This window comes from Pieris brassicae, chromosome Z, assembly GCF_905147105.1.
Source record: "Pieris brassicae chromosome Z, ilPieBrab1.1, whole genome shotgun sequence".
Lineage (NCBI taxonomy): Eukaryota > Metazoa > Arthropoda > Insecta > Lepidoptera > Pieridae > Pieris > Pieris brassicae.
This window is the reverse complement of record NC_059680.1, coordinates 9,507,446-9,525,583: the sequence shown is the minus strand read 5'-3', so window position 1 is coordinate 9,525,583 and position 18,138 is coordinate 9,507,446. Positions and strand designations below refer to the sequence as shown.

The following is an 18,138-nucleotide window of genomic DNA, read 5'->3' as shown; positions in this document are numbered from 1 at the left end:
ATACCGGATACAACAGAATTGAGCCTTTGTGAAATGTGTGTATTAATTAATGAATAAACAATATATTTTATAATTAACTGACCAATCACAATTATACATACAATATAGGAAGAATAATAATAATAGCTTCTTGGATTAAGACAAATTGGGTTAAACTCTCATTCAAATCAATATGGTCATATAATAAATAAAATTTGGTACTAACTCTTTTTGCCATAACGGGTTAGAGTTGAGATTAAAATATAATATTTAGGCACCGTTGGATAAGAATAATTAAAATCATAATTATATTAGTATTTATTTTGGACATGTACACGTTTAGATAACTTCATCACTTGAAGTACTGGAGTCACCTAAAACTCTGTCGTACATAGCTGGTATGTAGTCATATTCCTTTTCATATTCACTTAATTGCAATGAAGTCTTAAGGCCATCCCAGGATAAATCAAACTCTGGTTCAAATAACCTGCACATAATTATTTTAAAAATTAATTATTAGTATAAGGTCTTATTTATTAATTGCCGCACCAACAAAGCTGCAACAGTTAATAAGTTTATATATATATATAAATACTACTTAAATATTAAATACAGTTTATATGTTAAAAGGGCGACTGAAAAAGAGACTGGCGGCACACAACACAGGGAATCCTAATATTTAGGTAAAGTGAATTTACCTAAATATCATGTACAAAATAAATAACAGAATGCCTTTTCTGAATCGGGTCGAATTGTTCGGGCCCTGTAGCCGATTTCCCAGCTATATACACAAATTCGTATAAAAAGTAAAAAAAATGTAATGTAATATCTCGAAAATAGGAACCGAAATGTTCAATCTAAACAAGATAAGGTGAGTCCAGGAAATTGTTACACAGCTCATAAAGAAACATAGTAAGCGACATTGCTTTAAATTGTAGTGTCTTTGACATAGTAAAAGGTTTATATTACTTTCAGGTAGCATATATATTAATCGTTGTTGGAGTTGTAGATTTCTATTGTAATCGTTAATATTGATTAAATCAAAACAGACGTTTCTCTTACTCAGGCTACGTATGTTGCGTCTTATTGAAATAGCAAATTTGGCACCCAGGGCGATGGACCAACCTTGACACATAATATTATGTAGACACAAATATGACATAAATATGTTATTTTCTGATAATGTATTTTAATATATTTAAAACATTTTGTGTAGTTTTTTAGACAATTATTGTCATACACGAGTTCCTTGTTGGTATAATAAGAGTTAAAAGTCTTACCCACTGACGCATTCCATGAAACTAAAGGTATGTTCAGAGTTAAATAAATGTATGAGATTACTGTATCCCGTACAGTTTGACCACTGGGCATCTGGTGCCATGAGTAGACCAACAAGTTTCCCTCGGCAGATTAAAGGCCCACCATACATACCCTATAAATTATTTAAACACACGAGATAAATAAGTTTTTACTCAAAATATATAATAATAATTTTGGACGAAATTGTAACTACGATATATTATTTTTAGTTTATGTCGCCCTATCGATTTTGTACATGAAGTGAGATAGCTGATGTTCCATAGTAGCCTTAAAATGTCTATCAATAAAACAATATTTAGGTTCCCTCTATAGTATAAAATTTATACATTTCTTATGTCCGGGTTGAAGTCCCTATAGAGTTGCTAACGTTTTCACGACGCTGAAACATTTTTTTCAGACAGTTTCAAAACAAGTGTAGTCGTGTGGTACAGTTTTCAGGAAATCCGTTTTCAGGGCTAGTTATAAGCTCTTTGATAAAGGAAGTTTCTAGATGTGGGACAAGGACGGAACGATCGAACGGACGCGACACAGTGGGAAGATCGGAATCTTCTCGAAGCCACACTGAACACTCTAGAACGCTACGACGCTTCGGTATACGATAATCTGCGAAATACATAAAGAGTACGTACGTTCTAGCATTGTACTACTGTTACTCAGTACCAATCCTAGAGAGTTCTCAAACATTGTTCAAGATTTTTCCCAGGGATATATAAGCAAATCGAAACGCGACCAATGAATTCAGTACGATTCCGAGGGACTAAAATTGAAGAGTTAAGTGCGAATAGTGAAATAAACAGGATCGTTTCACTAATATGGTGCAACATAAAACTGGCATAAGGTCAATGTCCAAAGGTACATGTGAAATACCCATGGTAAAAAAATTACTATGGAGAGAAAACGTTAAAAAAACGAGTTCCGTACTTACTCAATAGTTTACCCGAGCAAATAAGAAATGAGCCTACACTTGCTAAATTTAAAAGTTTATTAAAAAACACTTGTTAAATACGTTGTAACCATTAACGTAATTTAATAGTATTAATATAACCTAATTTAATAATTTATGAGCTATGTTATAGTTATAATATATAAAGCGATTCACCTGCAGTCAAACTGCGTAAGCAGTTTTGTAGGGCATGGATTAAATCAGTGATTCCAAAATTGGTCTATATCGACCCCATGGGTCTATGACAACCTGCAAGCGGTCACGTCAGCGAAACAAGATTGGGGGTCCATGAAATTAAAATGGGGGTCCACGATAGTGGATCTCAACACATACACTGATAGTACCTACACACACATACTCTCGTATAATATCAAAACATATACATTATTTATAAAAGTACCTATGAAGTAAAAAAATATATATATGTTGGTATTCGCTTTGTGGCCGTAATACATTTTGATTATGTTATTTTATTTATAGTTTATTTTATGTTTATTTAATGTTACGTATATTTTACATAACAGATACAAAAATTTATTTAGGTAATTTTCATTTAAATTCAATTAATAAATGTACAACACTAAACTTCACTACAGTTAGAAATTTACAGGAAATCAATATCAGGTAAGTAGGGGGTCTACCCAAACCCAAACATGGGAAGGGGTCTACGACACAAAAAGTTTGTGGAACTCTGGTTTAAATGAAAGTGTAACTTTTTATGAATAAATAAATATATTCATAAAGTAAAATAAAGTACTGTGTGAAGGGCGCGTAATTTAAGTAATTAGTGATCGTATTTTGTATGTGTGGGTAGTTAGTGTATTTCTGCGCATAATTTGCGTCTTTTTTAGTGTAAACAAATTCCTCATTGATTTGCGTTTTCTATCCGATCACCTAGCTCGTAACGAAATATATTGCAGAAGCAAATTGCGGATGTGGTGAAATTGTTTCCTACATGAAACTATCATCTTGGTAGGATATTGAAGTCTATATATTGCCTTCCACAAGTCTACATCTACTTAGTTCATATAATATAGTACTAAGGGATATTATAGCTTATATCTTATTCCACTGGAGTGTTTTCGATATCCTTTATCAAAATTAGATAATACATATATTCTTTGTATAACCTATAAACTGCTGTAATGCACACTTAGAATAAAACATAGAAGCATTGGTTCTTATTCGAAGTTATTGTATTTACGTTAAACAAATATCAATCCTTTTTTACACTATTTTCGTTCATTCGATACTATAAAGGTATGTTTGTTGAATAAACTTACGTGACAAGGCTGGGCTATTTGATCAGGCTGAAACAAATGATTAAGTTTTTGTATTGTTTATTTAATTTTGTGTGCATTTAAATAACTCATTATTAGCGTATGCATGGAAATTGTCTTTATATTACGAGTTATAATTAATTGTACAAGTTCACGCTTATTAAATATACGTATACACATGCAATTAGCAAATTAATGTTAATTGAATCAGTTAATTGATTTCCAAGTAAATCCTAACTTCGGACCAATTATAACACAATTAATTAGCAGTAAATTTAATCGAAAATTCATTATAATTGACAATTACATCTGTTCCGATGAAGCTGTATAAAAATTAAACATAAAGTAGGTATAATATATGGTAGGTAGATATTAAAAACGTAGAAACGAAAAATAATTGACAAAAAAATTTGTTGTCAAATATGTAACGCTTATTTCTTTGTGTGTAAATTAAAAAAAGTAATTAACTTATATATGTTGTGTTATATTTATTCGGTATTTATTGTATTACTTTCATAAAACTATAAATTGATCAGCTACTCTGTATCACGTATTCATTGTATTCGTTTTTAAAACAAACTCCCAAGCGAAATTAGAGAATTAGCGCTAAATGAATTCAAAGCTTTCGTTAAACGTAAATTAATCGATAAAGCTTTTTATAAATTTGACGAATATTTAAATGAGCCTAACTCTTGGGATTGATTTGCTCCAGTTGAAACAATTTGTATGACTCAAAACTTAGCGATTAAGAAGAGTGGCGGAAAGTTCTTGCCCGCTCTCCACACTTGACTTGCGAACTGGTAGTAAATGTAAATTTAGAATTAATTTAACTTCTTTTCTGACGTTCATAAGTATACTTTTTTACCTATATGAATAAAGTTATTTTGACTTTGACTTCATTGACTGTTAGGTTATACTTACGTCTCTGATACAAACAGAAAAGGATTTATCAAAAACCCCTTTGTAGCCAATGTTAAGAAGAGCCTTTTGAAACTTAAGCGTCAATGTGTCGCACCAAACATTTTTCCTAGCAATTTCTAAAAATTGCACTCTCGTATTTCTTTGTAAGAGGAATTTGTTCACTGGATATATTTTGTCCTGAAATCAGATATTTTTTTATATTTATTACCTGTGTAGGACCATGGTCCAATTTGTTCGTGTTCGTGGTGATGTAAAGAATGATTAATCTATTATGTAAAACAAAGTTATTAAATGATGTTAAAATTTTAAATTAGAGCAGCTAGATTCCAACACAATACCCCTTTATAGAAAAAATGCCAGCCCGGCATTATGCATTCTTCATGCAGCGAGAGGATTTCTTCTCCTTTGTAGTCAATGGTAATAGGCCTCAAAGGTATCTCAACCAGGACATCTGGTATCTTTCGCTTAAGAATCAATACAGCTGGTGATTGTTGAACTGTGTAACCAATTGTTGCCGAGTCGTTAATACCTAACGAAAAAATATTTTAAATTATTTTATTTGTGATTGAAAATGTGCTTTTTTAAGAAAAGAAGATCCAAGTGTCTATGTGCAGCAGCAGAGTTTTGCAAACAGATAACATTGATTCAGATTAGAGAAGTTTTGCGTACGATATAATTTATTTGCTAATTATTGTCAATTCACCAATAGGCCCTGATCGTGGTATTCTACATGTGTTTCCTTCTTTGCTACAAGTAGTTGCTACTTTTCTTAATAGGCAAGCCAGGTCGGACTTCTGTGCCTGACATACGCTTTTTGGGTCTAAGTCATGCTGGTTAATAACAATAATGACAACTGAATACGTATACATTTGTTCAAATACTTGTTTGCTAAAGCGTAGAAAAAAGTTGAATAAAACTACATAAATCATTGTAAATACTCTCAAAACCTTGGTCTAGTATCTGTTGTTCTAAATAAAACCCTCTTGTTGAGATTTAAATGCTGAATTCTATGTGCTTTTCAATTTTACTGAATAGAATATTAAATGAGAGGTATTTTTTTCGCATTGACTCGAAAGTACGTGGGTAACACTGAAAATTTTTAGAACTGGCCAGTTGGATACATTGCTAAGGAAAATTTTTAAATTTCAATTTTAGAACTCTTTGGTAACCTAATGTAGTAACTAGGCAACACTGAAATGTTTAGAAAATGAAAAACGACTTAATGTAGAAAGTTGCCAATAGTTGCCTGTTGTCTTGGAAAAAACAGCAGCGCCCTCGAAGCAGGATCCACCTTCACCACGACAATGCTTCAGCGCACTCCGCAAAACGGACTATTGAATATTTGACTATGGCAGGTGTCGAGATAATGCATCATCCGCCATACAGTCCTGACGTCGCACTCTGTGACTTTCATTTATTCCCAAGAACTAAACATAAAATTCGCTTTACGAGCCCTGAAGATGCGTAGAAAGCGTACGAAAATGCCGTAGAAGATATCCCTAAGTAAGAATGGTCCCACTGCTTTTCTCAGTGGTTCTATCGAATGCGACGATGTGTAGAGAGGAACAAAGATTACTTCGAATACAATAAAAACATTGGCAACTTTGTACATTAAGCCGTTTTTCATTCTATAAACATTTCAAGTGTAAAAATAAAATAATAATAATGCTAAGCTTTGGTAAAGTGAAAAAAGTAAAATATGTTCAGTCCACAAAGTTCTTTCAGATGACTGTAAAAGTGGCACTCATCAAAAGTTTTATTGGAATTATATCTTCGATAAATGGACTATCCAGTAGTTACATTTATTTTAATTCGACTGAATTGTAGCACCTCTCTGCAGATCATTCTAGAAATCTATGCAGATTATAAAATATTAAGCAAAATCTTGACCTCTTATTCATTAAAACTAATTGCACTCTTTTAACTAAAGTGCTCTTTTGTCTATCTATCTAACAAATTATGTTTACACTGTGATGAAAAGAGTCAAAACTACTTTAATTAAAATGGCGAAATTGGAGTTACAGAAAATTCTGCTGTAAAGGCTTAACTGACTTACATTTCGGCATCAATACTTTAGTAACTTGGACTCTTATCCCTCTTCTGGGATGTCTGTATGACGTGCCAGTTATCACGTTTATAGGGCGATAGTCGTGTATGTGTGTGTTAGGGTTGGTTACACACACAGCTGCAGTGATGACTGTAGTGCGAGACACAAGCGTGCCAACACATATTCCTCGATAACGGGAGGTAAAGTACACCTTGGAATTCGAATTTCTATAGTAAACTTCACAATACTAGTTAAACAGTAATAATAGCTGTAATAAGTAAATAATAACAATATCAGTATTAGTAGTGGTAACAGATATAATCCAATACAGTATTTTTTATAACCGTGTTCTGTCCGAGAATTGAATACGTGGCAAAATATTTACTCTCTCTGGCAAGAAATTTATATTTCTCGCGATGAAATTCTGCTTGTAATATTTACAGTTATTCAGTATAGTTAAACATAGTAATTATATTGTATATTATGCATTTGCATGCATTATAAAGAACTTAAAACATTTAAAATTAGACAGGAAATAACTTCGTTGAATCACAAATGTGCTTTGACACAATTTTTTTAATTGCATCACTTCGTTTTTGTACTATCTTTATCACAACTTGGTTAACTGTCAAAACATTTGTACCGTATCATATATGTATTCATAATAAAAGGACATGCACAACTCTTTTAATACTCCATTTTCGTGATGTATTACTTTTCAACAGGATTAGGAATTAGAATTGTTTTTCTAAGTATTATTTATTTTTCATGAGTCTATTAAACATATGAGCCGGTAATACTTAGTCACAATGAGAATTTTGACTCCAACCGGCAACCCTATTCTTATACGACTACGAATTATAGTTTTTCAAAAATTTTAACATTTCGATATAAAATACAATCTGAAATAAGTTCCTACTATCAATAAGTAATTATTTTTCATACAATTTATTGTCATCTATTGTCTATCTAGTAATACAAAAATGTGTTTATTTGCCTCTACTAAATTACGTACGTAGTAAGTAAATAGTGTATCAATTTTGATTTTAGAAAACAACAAATTACTGTGAATGCATATAATATAAATTCAGTAAATGAAAGTTTGGAAGTATAAGCCTGTTTTTCCTTATTGTAATACTTATACCTTCATAAAAATCCGTTGCCGATAGGAGGAGTTGGTAATGAAAGCGTCTGACTTGCTCACGTTAACAAAGTATTTTTCTACGAGATCATTAAATTTTACTTTTACGATACCAACATTTAAGCCAGATATTTAAATTTTACATATAAAATTAAACAAGTGTGATTCGCCTTAAAAAAACTCATCAATTCTACGATGTTACGATTTTTGTACAAATCTAAAAATACACGGAAGAGTTGGCTTATGAGAGATATAGGTATGTTAACGTTTATTGAATTATGGGAAAAAGATTATTTTTCTATCAACTGCGCTCACATTGTTAGTGTCCCCTCGTTATCGTTAGTTTTTGAAGCTGTTATTTTATAAACACACATTTAAGACACATTCAAGTGTTTATCTTACAGCGTAAAATACAATAACAAAATTGCAATCATTATGTTTTAACATTAAGCACGTTTTAGTCATTTCGACATATAGATTTATTACAATTTTGATGCACATAAAAACACTATTATGATGGAGACAACAATTAATTTAGCATAGTAGTTAAATAAAACGATTATGAGCGAAATGTATAAGAAACTCCGTAAGAAATATTTCTCGGTAATAGTACAGCGCCTCCCTGTTACTCACAAGAAACGGTAATGATCCGTCGCGAGCTTTAAATGGTTCTCTTCCATCACTGCCAACGGCTAACAATGCTGAAATCAAAATAATTTTGCTGTTAAAAAGTCAAATAAATATGTGAAGTGAATAAGTGAAGACTGAGGCGTATTTTGAATAAATAATACAATTTGTACTCTCGATAAACCAGCTAAATCACCATTTAGTTATTTACTTGTTATATCAATATAAAATATAATCACAAGGCGAAACTATAACATTGCAGAGGTATATTGCTAAATCGCACTAGTCCAAACGTGTGGCGTGCGTTCAAAGTTTGTGCGGGCTTTTGACCACACACCCTCAGCGTGAATTCAATATTTGAAAATATCGTGACAAAACCGCCGACGACAAAAGGTGATTACTATACACAGAATTTCGGGAACAACTGCTTTTGAAGACTAACCATAGAAACAGACACGTTGATTACCACTACAGGACAGGACCTTTTAAACGAGTATTACATTTCTACACTAAAAATAACAAAAATCCAAATACCAATTACGCAAAAACTCGTCCATTTGTTCATTGTTCTTTAGGAAACTAAATATTTAAACGAAACATAATTCTTTAATTAAGCAAAGGAAACGCGTTGTTAATTTTATTACAATAACAATTTCTGTATTCCAAAAGCAATTTCTTATTTCACTTAAAATATTGAGAAGTTGAAACATTTCGTATCACAAAATTTTAGGAAATCAGTAATTCATTAAATCGTATATTACGCAATTAGTAGTTATACATAACGATGTTTAGGAAATATAATTGTTCGTGTAAAGTTATTTGTTGATTTACGTAATGTAACATTTTCAGTAGCCGTCAGAATGTTTACCAAGCAATACTATTTTGAAGTCCCGTACATGAGTCATGCGAAGACACATTTTTGCATCTATTACATGGATCATATTACTTTACTGTGCCTACAGATCGAATCCTGGCCTACCGGTTTACGCACATTAATAATGCTAGCGTGTACATCATTATTACGCAAATATTGGAATAATTTTAACCAATTCTTTTAAACAGATAATTTAAAACAAGTACATAGCCGAGATTTGAACGGCCGCTTCACTGGACGAACAGCAATAAATTGTTTTTTCCTTACAATACCTAAAATGTTTTGCAATATGAAAATTCGATATTCTCCTAGCGCGCAATGTACGGAATATTACGGAAATACTCGTAGCCGATACCGCACTTCATTAATGCAATTACTCGCCTATCTCAGTTACGAGTGGAACGCTATCAACTGAATATTGGCAATTTCGAAGCTATTGAAGTGTGACACGATTATGCAGATGCGATAGTTAATTTCCGATTACCGAAATACAATGTTAGTTTGTTGATTTAAGACCAAATCGAAGCTTTAATTGACTCCATAGATACAAAACCTGGATGAGGCCGAAAACAACTTCGCCGTTGCAATTTTCTCAAGATGTAAGCTATGATCACATCGACTTAGAAAACATTAAAGTAATAAAAAATTCGTGGTATGATTAGCGTCGGCTAAGAAACTTTGGCTAGTAACTAGTAATTGTATTGGCATTAACATTATGTCAAAACTGAATATGACATAATTTCAAAAATCGTGGTATTAGCAGTTTGAGATATGTGAGATGGATGACTGCGTTTTTAAAAACTTACACCTCAACTTGTATTTATAATTGGCATCTAGTTTGGGATCTCGGATCTTTGACAACAATAATAATGAGATAATTTAATATAAGAATATAAGCAATCTTCAATAAAACAACATATTGTTGATGCTATATTGATCGATTCAAAGTATCGCGTAGTAGGTACTAATAATTTTATCATGTACGTTTACTATAACTCGCTGACCGTTGATTTGTTCAATCTTGCTAATTAAGTACTTGCTTTTAAAAATCCTGATTTTAGTATTTACTTTTATTGCATTATAGTCACGTCAGTATCGTAGGATAAAGCGAAGAACCTTCCTTTGTGAGATAATTAATGAGATTTTTTCTGTTCTTATACAATATTTCAGGTTTTTCAACCTGCAGATTTGAATGCAGGTTTTCATGTTTGTAAAATACAAGAACCAAAAATGTACGGTATTGGATATAGATAGTGTTTTATATGAAAATATATAATAAAGGCATGTGTTTTATTAATTAATCGGCTGTCATGAAATTTATTAAATTTATACATAACAAAATATCTTATTTGTTAAATTGATAAAAATAACATTTGTAAAATACGCACAAAAACTGATCATCTACTTGACGCACAAATGTACCCATCTTTGGTTCAAACTACGTTTATAAACCATAATATGACTCGCGTAATTTATAACAGCATAATCAAAAGAAATGCAGGAACAGAGAATACTTTTTATCTTTAAAAGCAAAGTCACATTGACATCTATTATATAAAGAAAGACATCAAACACATTATAAAGCATCCACAACATTGCGGTTTGTTTTACCAAACCTGAACTGAGTTCAACGGTAAGGAAATCCGGTCATTCCCGGAAAAGGTGATAAATCTTGTCTTGCTACAGATAAAGCTGGGGGGACGGGGGTGTGTACAGGAGCAGGCAACGGGCAGGAGTGTGTACAGTGCCCGTGTAGTCGGATCAATAGGCGAGCGTCCTAGGCGCGGCATAGCGGCTGCCAACGACATTCGTGTTGAATTCCTCGTCGCTGGTGGACGGTCACTTGCTGCTCACTGCAACACAACTCTCCGATATGCAGGTAGATAATTTTTAAATAACTTAATAAATTTCTATGCATTTTTGGTTACGCATTTTAATGTGTTTTAGAAATGTTTTCATTGTTTATGACTGCGAAAGCTTTTTTTATTTTATATAGGTGTGTAGTTTCCGTAACTGGGTGAGATCGATTTAAAAAAAGGCGATGGAATGAGTTAATTAATTAGTAATTTAATGCGCAGTATTCCGCAACGAGAGCTCGGGAAGAGCATGACAGGGTTCAACGTGGTGCCATCTCTTCACTCTAGTGTCTTGTCAGTCGACACAAATATTGTGCCGTAACATAAATTGTTAAATCTATCTCGCTCTATCCCGCGGGATAATCTTGTCGATTCCATAAGGAGATATTTTATGCTTTTTTTGTGGAATGCTGTTTCCACAGGTCGTTTTTATTTTGCCTTTCTCGACTTAATCAATACTAACAAACTCATAAAATTGATCACGTTATCTAGAAGCTTCGCACAGCATTGCGGGAATTCTTTGTTTCTTTACTCAAAAGGGTAATTTTAACAGTTTGTTTCTAAATAGGTTGTTCCAATATTTGTAAATATTTTTATGTTAACTAAGTCTACTACACTACTACTTCCTATTACTGTACACCAATGTACAGTAATGAGTTCAGATATTAATAATTATTAATAATTATCTTAGGTGATAGTCGTGTTATCTGAGGTCACATAACCGTAACGACCCTTAACAAGTTTATTTTAGAGACGACGCCAGTAGCGTCCAATAATAAACAATAGAAACGACATAACAATAACACTTTGTTTTTATATATTTTATTTTTATTGAAGAAAATGTTTTTAATTTCCATAAAAACCTTGGACATTCACTCGTGTCTTATCACAATGTCACAATTATTTTATTTGGGAAAGTCTGATTAATTTTTTGTAACTGATGGCTGACTGTATCATTACAATAATGTCTCAGCGAGTAATTTAATGTTATTATTTTACATATAGTTGGTAAATTCGACGTCCTGGTTCATGATAATGTAAATTTCTTGCCATTTAAATAGGAAATAATTTTGTAACGTTCTTAAAATTACAACAACAAAGAAGTTGCATCAATATAACATTTCTCCAAAAAGGATTTTAAGCCAAGCGTGTCATTTACGTGTTTAAACACGACTTATGCCGGTTTAATATTTGAGCAACAGTATCATCAATATTCATTCGACACAATATAACCGTTTCTATAATTCATATGCAATTCATGATATAATTAAGTAAAAAAGAAGGAATTGTATGTTACGTATTTCATACAAAAAATGTATAAAGTTTTCAACTATGTCGGAAACATAACTATATTTATTATTCGCGGCTATTAAATTTGGTTTTTTCCTTTAAATGTTTTGATTTTGAAATAGGATACAATATAATAATAGGAATGGGAAATCAAACAATAATTGTAATAGATAATTATAATTATTGTTTGATTTATTATAATAAATAATTATTGTTTCATTGAATTGTAGCTGGTATTCGTTTTCTTCCTACAGCTCTTTAATCTTTGATATTATTAAAAATAACAATTTATCAGTATAAGTTTTCCACTTAAATGTACTAAAATAATTATTGCGAATTTAGCCAAGCGAACTTATGTACACTAGTGCTGTCAATAGTTTAAATTACTTTTTGTATCGAATTTTAATATAAAAGCGGGCGTTAACACTGGAGTGTATAAATATTGTAAATTTGTTTTGAATTAAGACTAATGTGATATATTCAGAAATGCATTGGACATTATTTTACAAGCAAAGGTTTTGAGAATCGTTGAACACGAGAATCAATCGTCAAATTTCAGTATGTTATAGTTTCCCTGTATTGATACATAAGTACTAAGTAACGTTATTGTTTCAGAATAAATACTTGCGATGGATTGTGGCCGGGCTGGTGCTCTTAGCAATCTCCGCGGTATTTGCAGACGACGAGATATGGGAGGAGCACGACCATGAAGTCCTCATTCGTAACGAGAGGGGTGCTAAAAATAGAGGTACGTATTTAAAGATGGATGCTGCATGCACTTATAGTCATCTGAAAACTTGTTTCACAGTATATTAAATTTATTACATATTGACTGCTTAGAAAATTTCTACGCGAAACATCGGAATGGTTTTAAAAACCGTTTTTGAAACCGTTTTGCCATAGACCCCAAAATAAATTCGACGGTGTGCGTCCGGCACAGAAGGCTAATCACCTATGCCTATTAGATTAACAAATGATCATGAAACAGATACAGAAATCTGAGGCCCAGACCTAAAAAGGTTGTAGCGCCATCGATTTTTTAATATTGTCTTTAATAATTAAATTAATACTGTATATGAATCCTTTCAAAATAATAACCAAGGTAATTAAAGTTAAACATACAATATTTTTCAATCAAATTTACATTGGAAGGTAAGTTTATATGACAGAGGAACTCAGCATACCTAACTCTAATTCGTGATATATTCAAAACATTAATCGTAATGACTCTAGGCGTCGTAGTTTATATTACGTTACCTTTTTTATGTTATTATTATGTTTTATATAGCTCAGTAACGCTCTCACTTTAAAAGTGCTTGGTCTTAAATCTCTATGTTCCCGAGGAGGATGAAAAAAATGTATTGACGAATAAAGTTCAGGTTTAACAATACTGTTTGTTTACAAATTTGATGGTTTATATAAAAATAAAAAATATTTATATTTACTACAATTGTTACCAGGACCTGATCATGTATTTAAATATTATATTATATCCACTTTTAAATTTCGAATATTATGAAAAAAATTTATAATAGTAAAAGTTTGTGGTAAAATCCTGTTTTGGTGATTTTGATGAATTTGGTATAAACATTGTTTATGAGGTTTATTTTAAATCCTAAAAGAAGAAGTCAACAGTAATTGCTTTACGTAAATAATATAAAAAAAAACAGACAAATGTGGGAATGTGCGGAAAAATAACATTCTTTCGTTGCATGTGTTCGATCTTTTAGTTTTTTTTTTGTATCGAACATGTTTCAATTTCAAGTTTTATTTTGATGTTGTTTACGCAGCAGGAAATACATTTCTCGAAGCATATGTCGACTTTAGAATACCATTCGTTGGGAATGTGAAATCGTTCAGTTATAAAAATAACTCATATGTCAGTTTTTGTTACATTACAAATAGTCCAGGCTGATGCACTTAAAGAAAAGATCACGTTATATGTGAATGCTACTAAGGTCCAACTAAGGTACATTTTGCTACGTCAATGCCATTTATTTCTATATAATCACCTGGGAGAGCTTGTGCAAGCATGTGTTTTGCTTCTATGAAAAAATGTTTTGTCGGAATTAGAACGTGGCTTTACATTAAAATACTTGATGCGATACATCTCCGATTTTACAAAGATTAAATCTATTATACTTTCCATTTTACAATATAATACGATAAGCTTTGTTATTAGTAAGATTGAATAATCATTCAAAACTGTTTTGTTAGTTGTAATAACTTATTGTCATTTATACAATTATATAAAACATTCCACGCTTCTTGTGTAGTGCGAAATTGTATTTCAGGGGCCAGAGATCTATTAGTTACATTTGTACCAATATGACTCAGCTTAATTAATGTTAAGGATGATTTATGAATTTATCACACGATAGATGAAATCTATTCATTATTAGAAATCGCGATGAATGTTAAACAAAAAACGCAAAGATGGTGTATAGTTTTTTATTGCTTTTTAATCTACTATCTTTATGGGTATTCTTAAAAAAGAAACACATAGAGCATTGTTGGGTTTAAATAGTTTACCACAATTGTTCTACTTAAAACTCCATAGGGTTCGTGTGCTATGCATTGCATAGGCTTGGATGTTGTGTAACTTCTTGGTATCCCGTATATTAAGAAAACTCTTTTGGTTTAATCAGTTATCTATAGCATTGTAATTTTCATCAGAGACATGCCGATACGTCAGGGGATCATGGTCCGATTGTGACCCGAAATCGAACGTACGATCCCGTACTCTTACACTGAAGAAAGGCGACCCCGTTAGCTGCGAGCGATCAAAGACAATACAAAAGAAATGCAAGAAAGGTTTGTCCGTATTTCTAATATAGAATAGGAGCAAGATTAAGCTACACAAAGTTTTATCGTAATCAAATTGATATTATTAATCATGAAACTATTGAAAGTAAAATATATTAACATTCCAAATCCACAGCCTGCCGCTACGAAAAAACTTCTTGGAGTGAGTGCAACCCTAACGGTGAAATGTCGCGCACTGACATGCTGAAGGCAAATAGCGACCCCACATGTGACCAGAGCCGTCGCGTAACGAAAAAATGCAATAAGAACAAACAAGTGAAATCCACAAAGGACAAGGGTACTCCGTTTTTGTAAAAGTCTTTGCATAATGATTCCATTTAAAGTTTAAAGACCCGTTTGAGGTTAGGTTTAAAGGAGACATGCAACTTTTCCGCTCTTTATATATTTCAAACATAAGCCTACTTTTAGTATAAACTTCTTTAGTTTCATTCAAACCTTTTAACTATATTTAAAAAAATATTACGTATTCAGACATCGTTTCTATAGATGAAGTAACACCACTTTAGGTCAGCAACGGGTTCACTGTTGAAACTTTGCAAAGTCAGATTCCAGGCCAATACGGAGTAAAAAGCGCTTTCAAAAGCGGAACGTTGCAGTCGCCACTTGATTGCGATCGGTTCTAGGAAGCGAGACACAAAAGATATCTCGATTTGAAAGGCTTTGAAAGCTACGTACTTTGCTTTTACATTTTTATGAATTAAAAGTTACACAAGCATATCTTTCTTTTTGCAGGTCGCCGGAATCGCCAGTAATTATTTTTAGAGAAAACATTTTGAATACATACCTACATGTTTGTTCGTTGAATCTAAATTACATAATAGTGCCAAAAAGTTATTGTTTAAGATTTTTTGTATTGTAACTCCAGCTGTTAGTGATAATGCGAATGTGTTACAGAACACTTTAGACTCCTTTAATTTTAATCATTATTAATAAGTAAAATCTTTGATATTAATAAATATTATTGAGTACTTAAATCGTGTATTTTTTCTACCACTGACTTCACCATGACAGTGTATCTGAAATATAATTTCCTAAGAATTATTTTTTATTAGTCACCTTAAAAGTTAAATAAATTTTGCGCAGAAAATATTGACCACGACGTAAACCTCTCGTTAATGCCTTACTATTAATATAATACAATTATTCGTCATAAGTACACAGATAAGTAGGTGGGTCCGTCTTCTTAATAGTCCTGACACTCGCTTTCAAATATGAGTTGTAGACAGACTCACGATGTACTTTTTGCCATCAACAAATATTGCACAGAACGCACATAGAACAATACATTGGTGCATAGAACCGAGCTACGCACACGATCAAAACTATAACCTATCCGTTCAAGTATTATTTTATCTGCAACTATTTTAATTAAAATATATTTAATTTAATTGGAATTTCTTACCTAAGGCTGATTATGATTTTATGCTTAATTATTATCGATAGATTACCGCACCCGCACCAAGTTATTTTAATTTCTTTCTATATTGTACTTAGTTTTGACATTTGTCCTATTATATATTTACTGAAGTAAAAATAATAATAATGAAAGGCCTGTACAGGACCATCATCATCATGAATACATAAGTAAAACATTTAATGGTAAATTTTTATGGAGCTCGTTCATTATACTCTCAACAACCGTATCTACCGAGAGGAAAAAATTAAAAAGATTTCGCAAACATTACTTGCCTTCATTACACACTTAAAACATTAATTTAAAAACTTTTTACATTAATGATGACTATATTACGTAATTCAGGTTACTTGTTTCTATGAGGATTAAGCAACGCTAAAGAAAATATGAATTAATTTTTTGATGTACTCCTACTTGGCGGTGTCGTCTCGCATAAAAAGTTTCTTGCCTTTGAAATATGCATCTACTAGACGGCACTTGAGTCTTGTTTGTGATGTGCACAAGAACCGAGCTACGAGTATCTGTGCTTACATCACTCTACCGTTTCGTTTCGTTTTATTATTTCCCTTTTAAAAAGATGTCAATAGAAAAGTTTGTAATGGATATTATAAATTCTTTAAATAATTGTAGGCAGTGTCAGAAAGCTTAATTTAAAGTATTTAAGTTACTCCGAGGCTTAGGCCTATGTTCTATTCTAGTAAAATTGTCAAAATTTTTGAGTATACAAAAATAGTGATAAGTTTACTAGAATAGAACATACGCACAATGTTAATACTCGGAACAAACGCAGGCTGCAATTTCGTCGTACTAGACTATCTAAACTTGTAAATTATTTTTTGGGAAAAAGGATACTTTCCTTTAATATAATCCCAGAGGCCCTTTTATCTCTGCCTTTAAAAGAAATTAAGAAATGTATTAAAAGCTGTGTAAAAAGGATTCATATAAAGTTAACTATTATCTAGTTGATAAAAGAGCCTGGGACTAGTGCTAGACAGGCTACTTCTAATTAATTTGCGATATTTGTTTTAAAATAAGTGTTGTTTGATGATTTGCTATTTATAAAAGAGTACTGAGAGTTTTTTTTACGCCGAATCTTTCTTTTCTCTCGGCCTACACACTCTGTCTTCTTTGCCGATGAGTAGGGAATATCTATTCAAATTTAATGACGTGGAATAACTGATACCTGTATCTTTTATTGATTTCTTAGTTGGTAAGGAATGTAAACGATCACTTCGAGGTCCTGTATTCAACTATCGGCGAAATTTTTTTGTTACATTATGCGTTGGCCGAAATTTCCGGATGGAATAAACAACAACTTACTCCTATGAGTAAGTAAAAACAGGCGAAAACAGGTATCGATACTAGTCTGTTATAAATTGGGCTTGTAGTTATCGAGGTTACTCGCAAAAATTACAAATTATAGTGTCCTCTTTAGAACACATTGGTTGATGCAGAGGAATATTTTTAAGGAGTTACATTTTATGATGTCATCTTTAAAGGAATCGTAGTATTGGAAATAATATTGTTAGACAAAGGTGTATCAACGAATAAAGATAACTTTTAAGGCCTTTTTAAATACAATTTCTGCTAACGACTATTAATATTTGTAATTCATGTTTG

General features: G+C 31.9%; 2 protein-coding genes across 2 annotated transcripts; one reads left to right on the top strand and one right to left on the bottom strand.

Annotated features, from left to right (window-relative positions):
* Positions 1-279: 279 nt before the first annotated feature.
* Positions 280-8,908, bottom strand: LOC123718990. Its single transcript, XM_045676023.1, has 8 exons — positions 8,793-8,908; positions 8,265-8,332; positions 6,500-6,701; positions 4,782-4,972; positions 4,444-4,620; positions 3,526-3,552; positions 1,260-1,411; positions 280-466 (listed from the first exon to the last, which is right to left on the bottom strand). Exons 1-8 carry the CDS (start codon positions 8,821-8,823, stop codon positions 319-321), a joined length of 996 nt encoding a protein of 331 aa, XP_045531979.1. The 5' UTR covers positions 8,824-8,908; the 3' UTR covers positions 280-318.
* A 1,945-nt stretch (positions 8,909-10,853) lies between these two features.
* LOC123718962 lies at positions 10,854-16,078 on the top strand. Its single transcript, XM_045675986.1, has 5 exons — positions 10,854-11,011; positions 12,894-13,026; positions 14,955-15,092; positions 15,220-15,381; positions 15,837-16,078. The coding sequence occupies exons 1-5, from the start codon at positions 11,006-11,008 to the stop codon at positions 15,854-15,856; spliced, it is 459 nt and encodes a 152-aa protein (XP_045531942.1). The 5' UTR covers positions 10,854-11,005; the 3' UTR covers positions 15,857-16,078.
* Positions 16,079-18,138: the final 2,060 nt, after the last annotated feature.

Excerpts from the sequence above, each read along its gene's own strand:
- LOC123718990 (XM_045676023.1), bottom strand. The coding sequence starts at position 8,823 with ATGAACAAATGGACGAGTTTTTGCGTAATTG. Across the intron at positions 4,621-4,781 it reads GGCATTTTTTCTATAAAGGG|GACAAAATATATCCAGTGAA; the intron begins GTATTGTGTTGG and ends ATCTGATTTCAG. Across the intron at positions 467-1,259 it reads TTCATGGAATGCGTCAGTGG|GTTATTTGAACCAGAGTTTG; the intron begins GTAAGACTTTTA and ends AATTATGTGCAG.
- LOC123718962 (XM_045675986.1), top strand. Across the intron at positions 13,027-14,954 it reads GAGGGGTGCTAAAAATAGAG|AGACATGCCGATACGTCAGG; the intron begins GTACGTATTTAA and ends AATTTTCATCAG. Across the intron at positions 15,382-15,836 it reads GAAATCCACAAAGGACAAGG|GTCGCCGGAATCGCCAGTAA; the intron begins GTACTCCGTTTT and ends TTCTTTTTGCAG.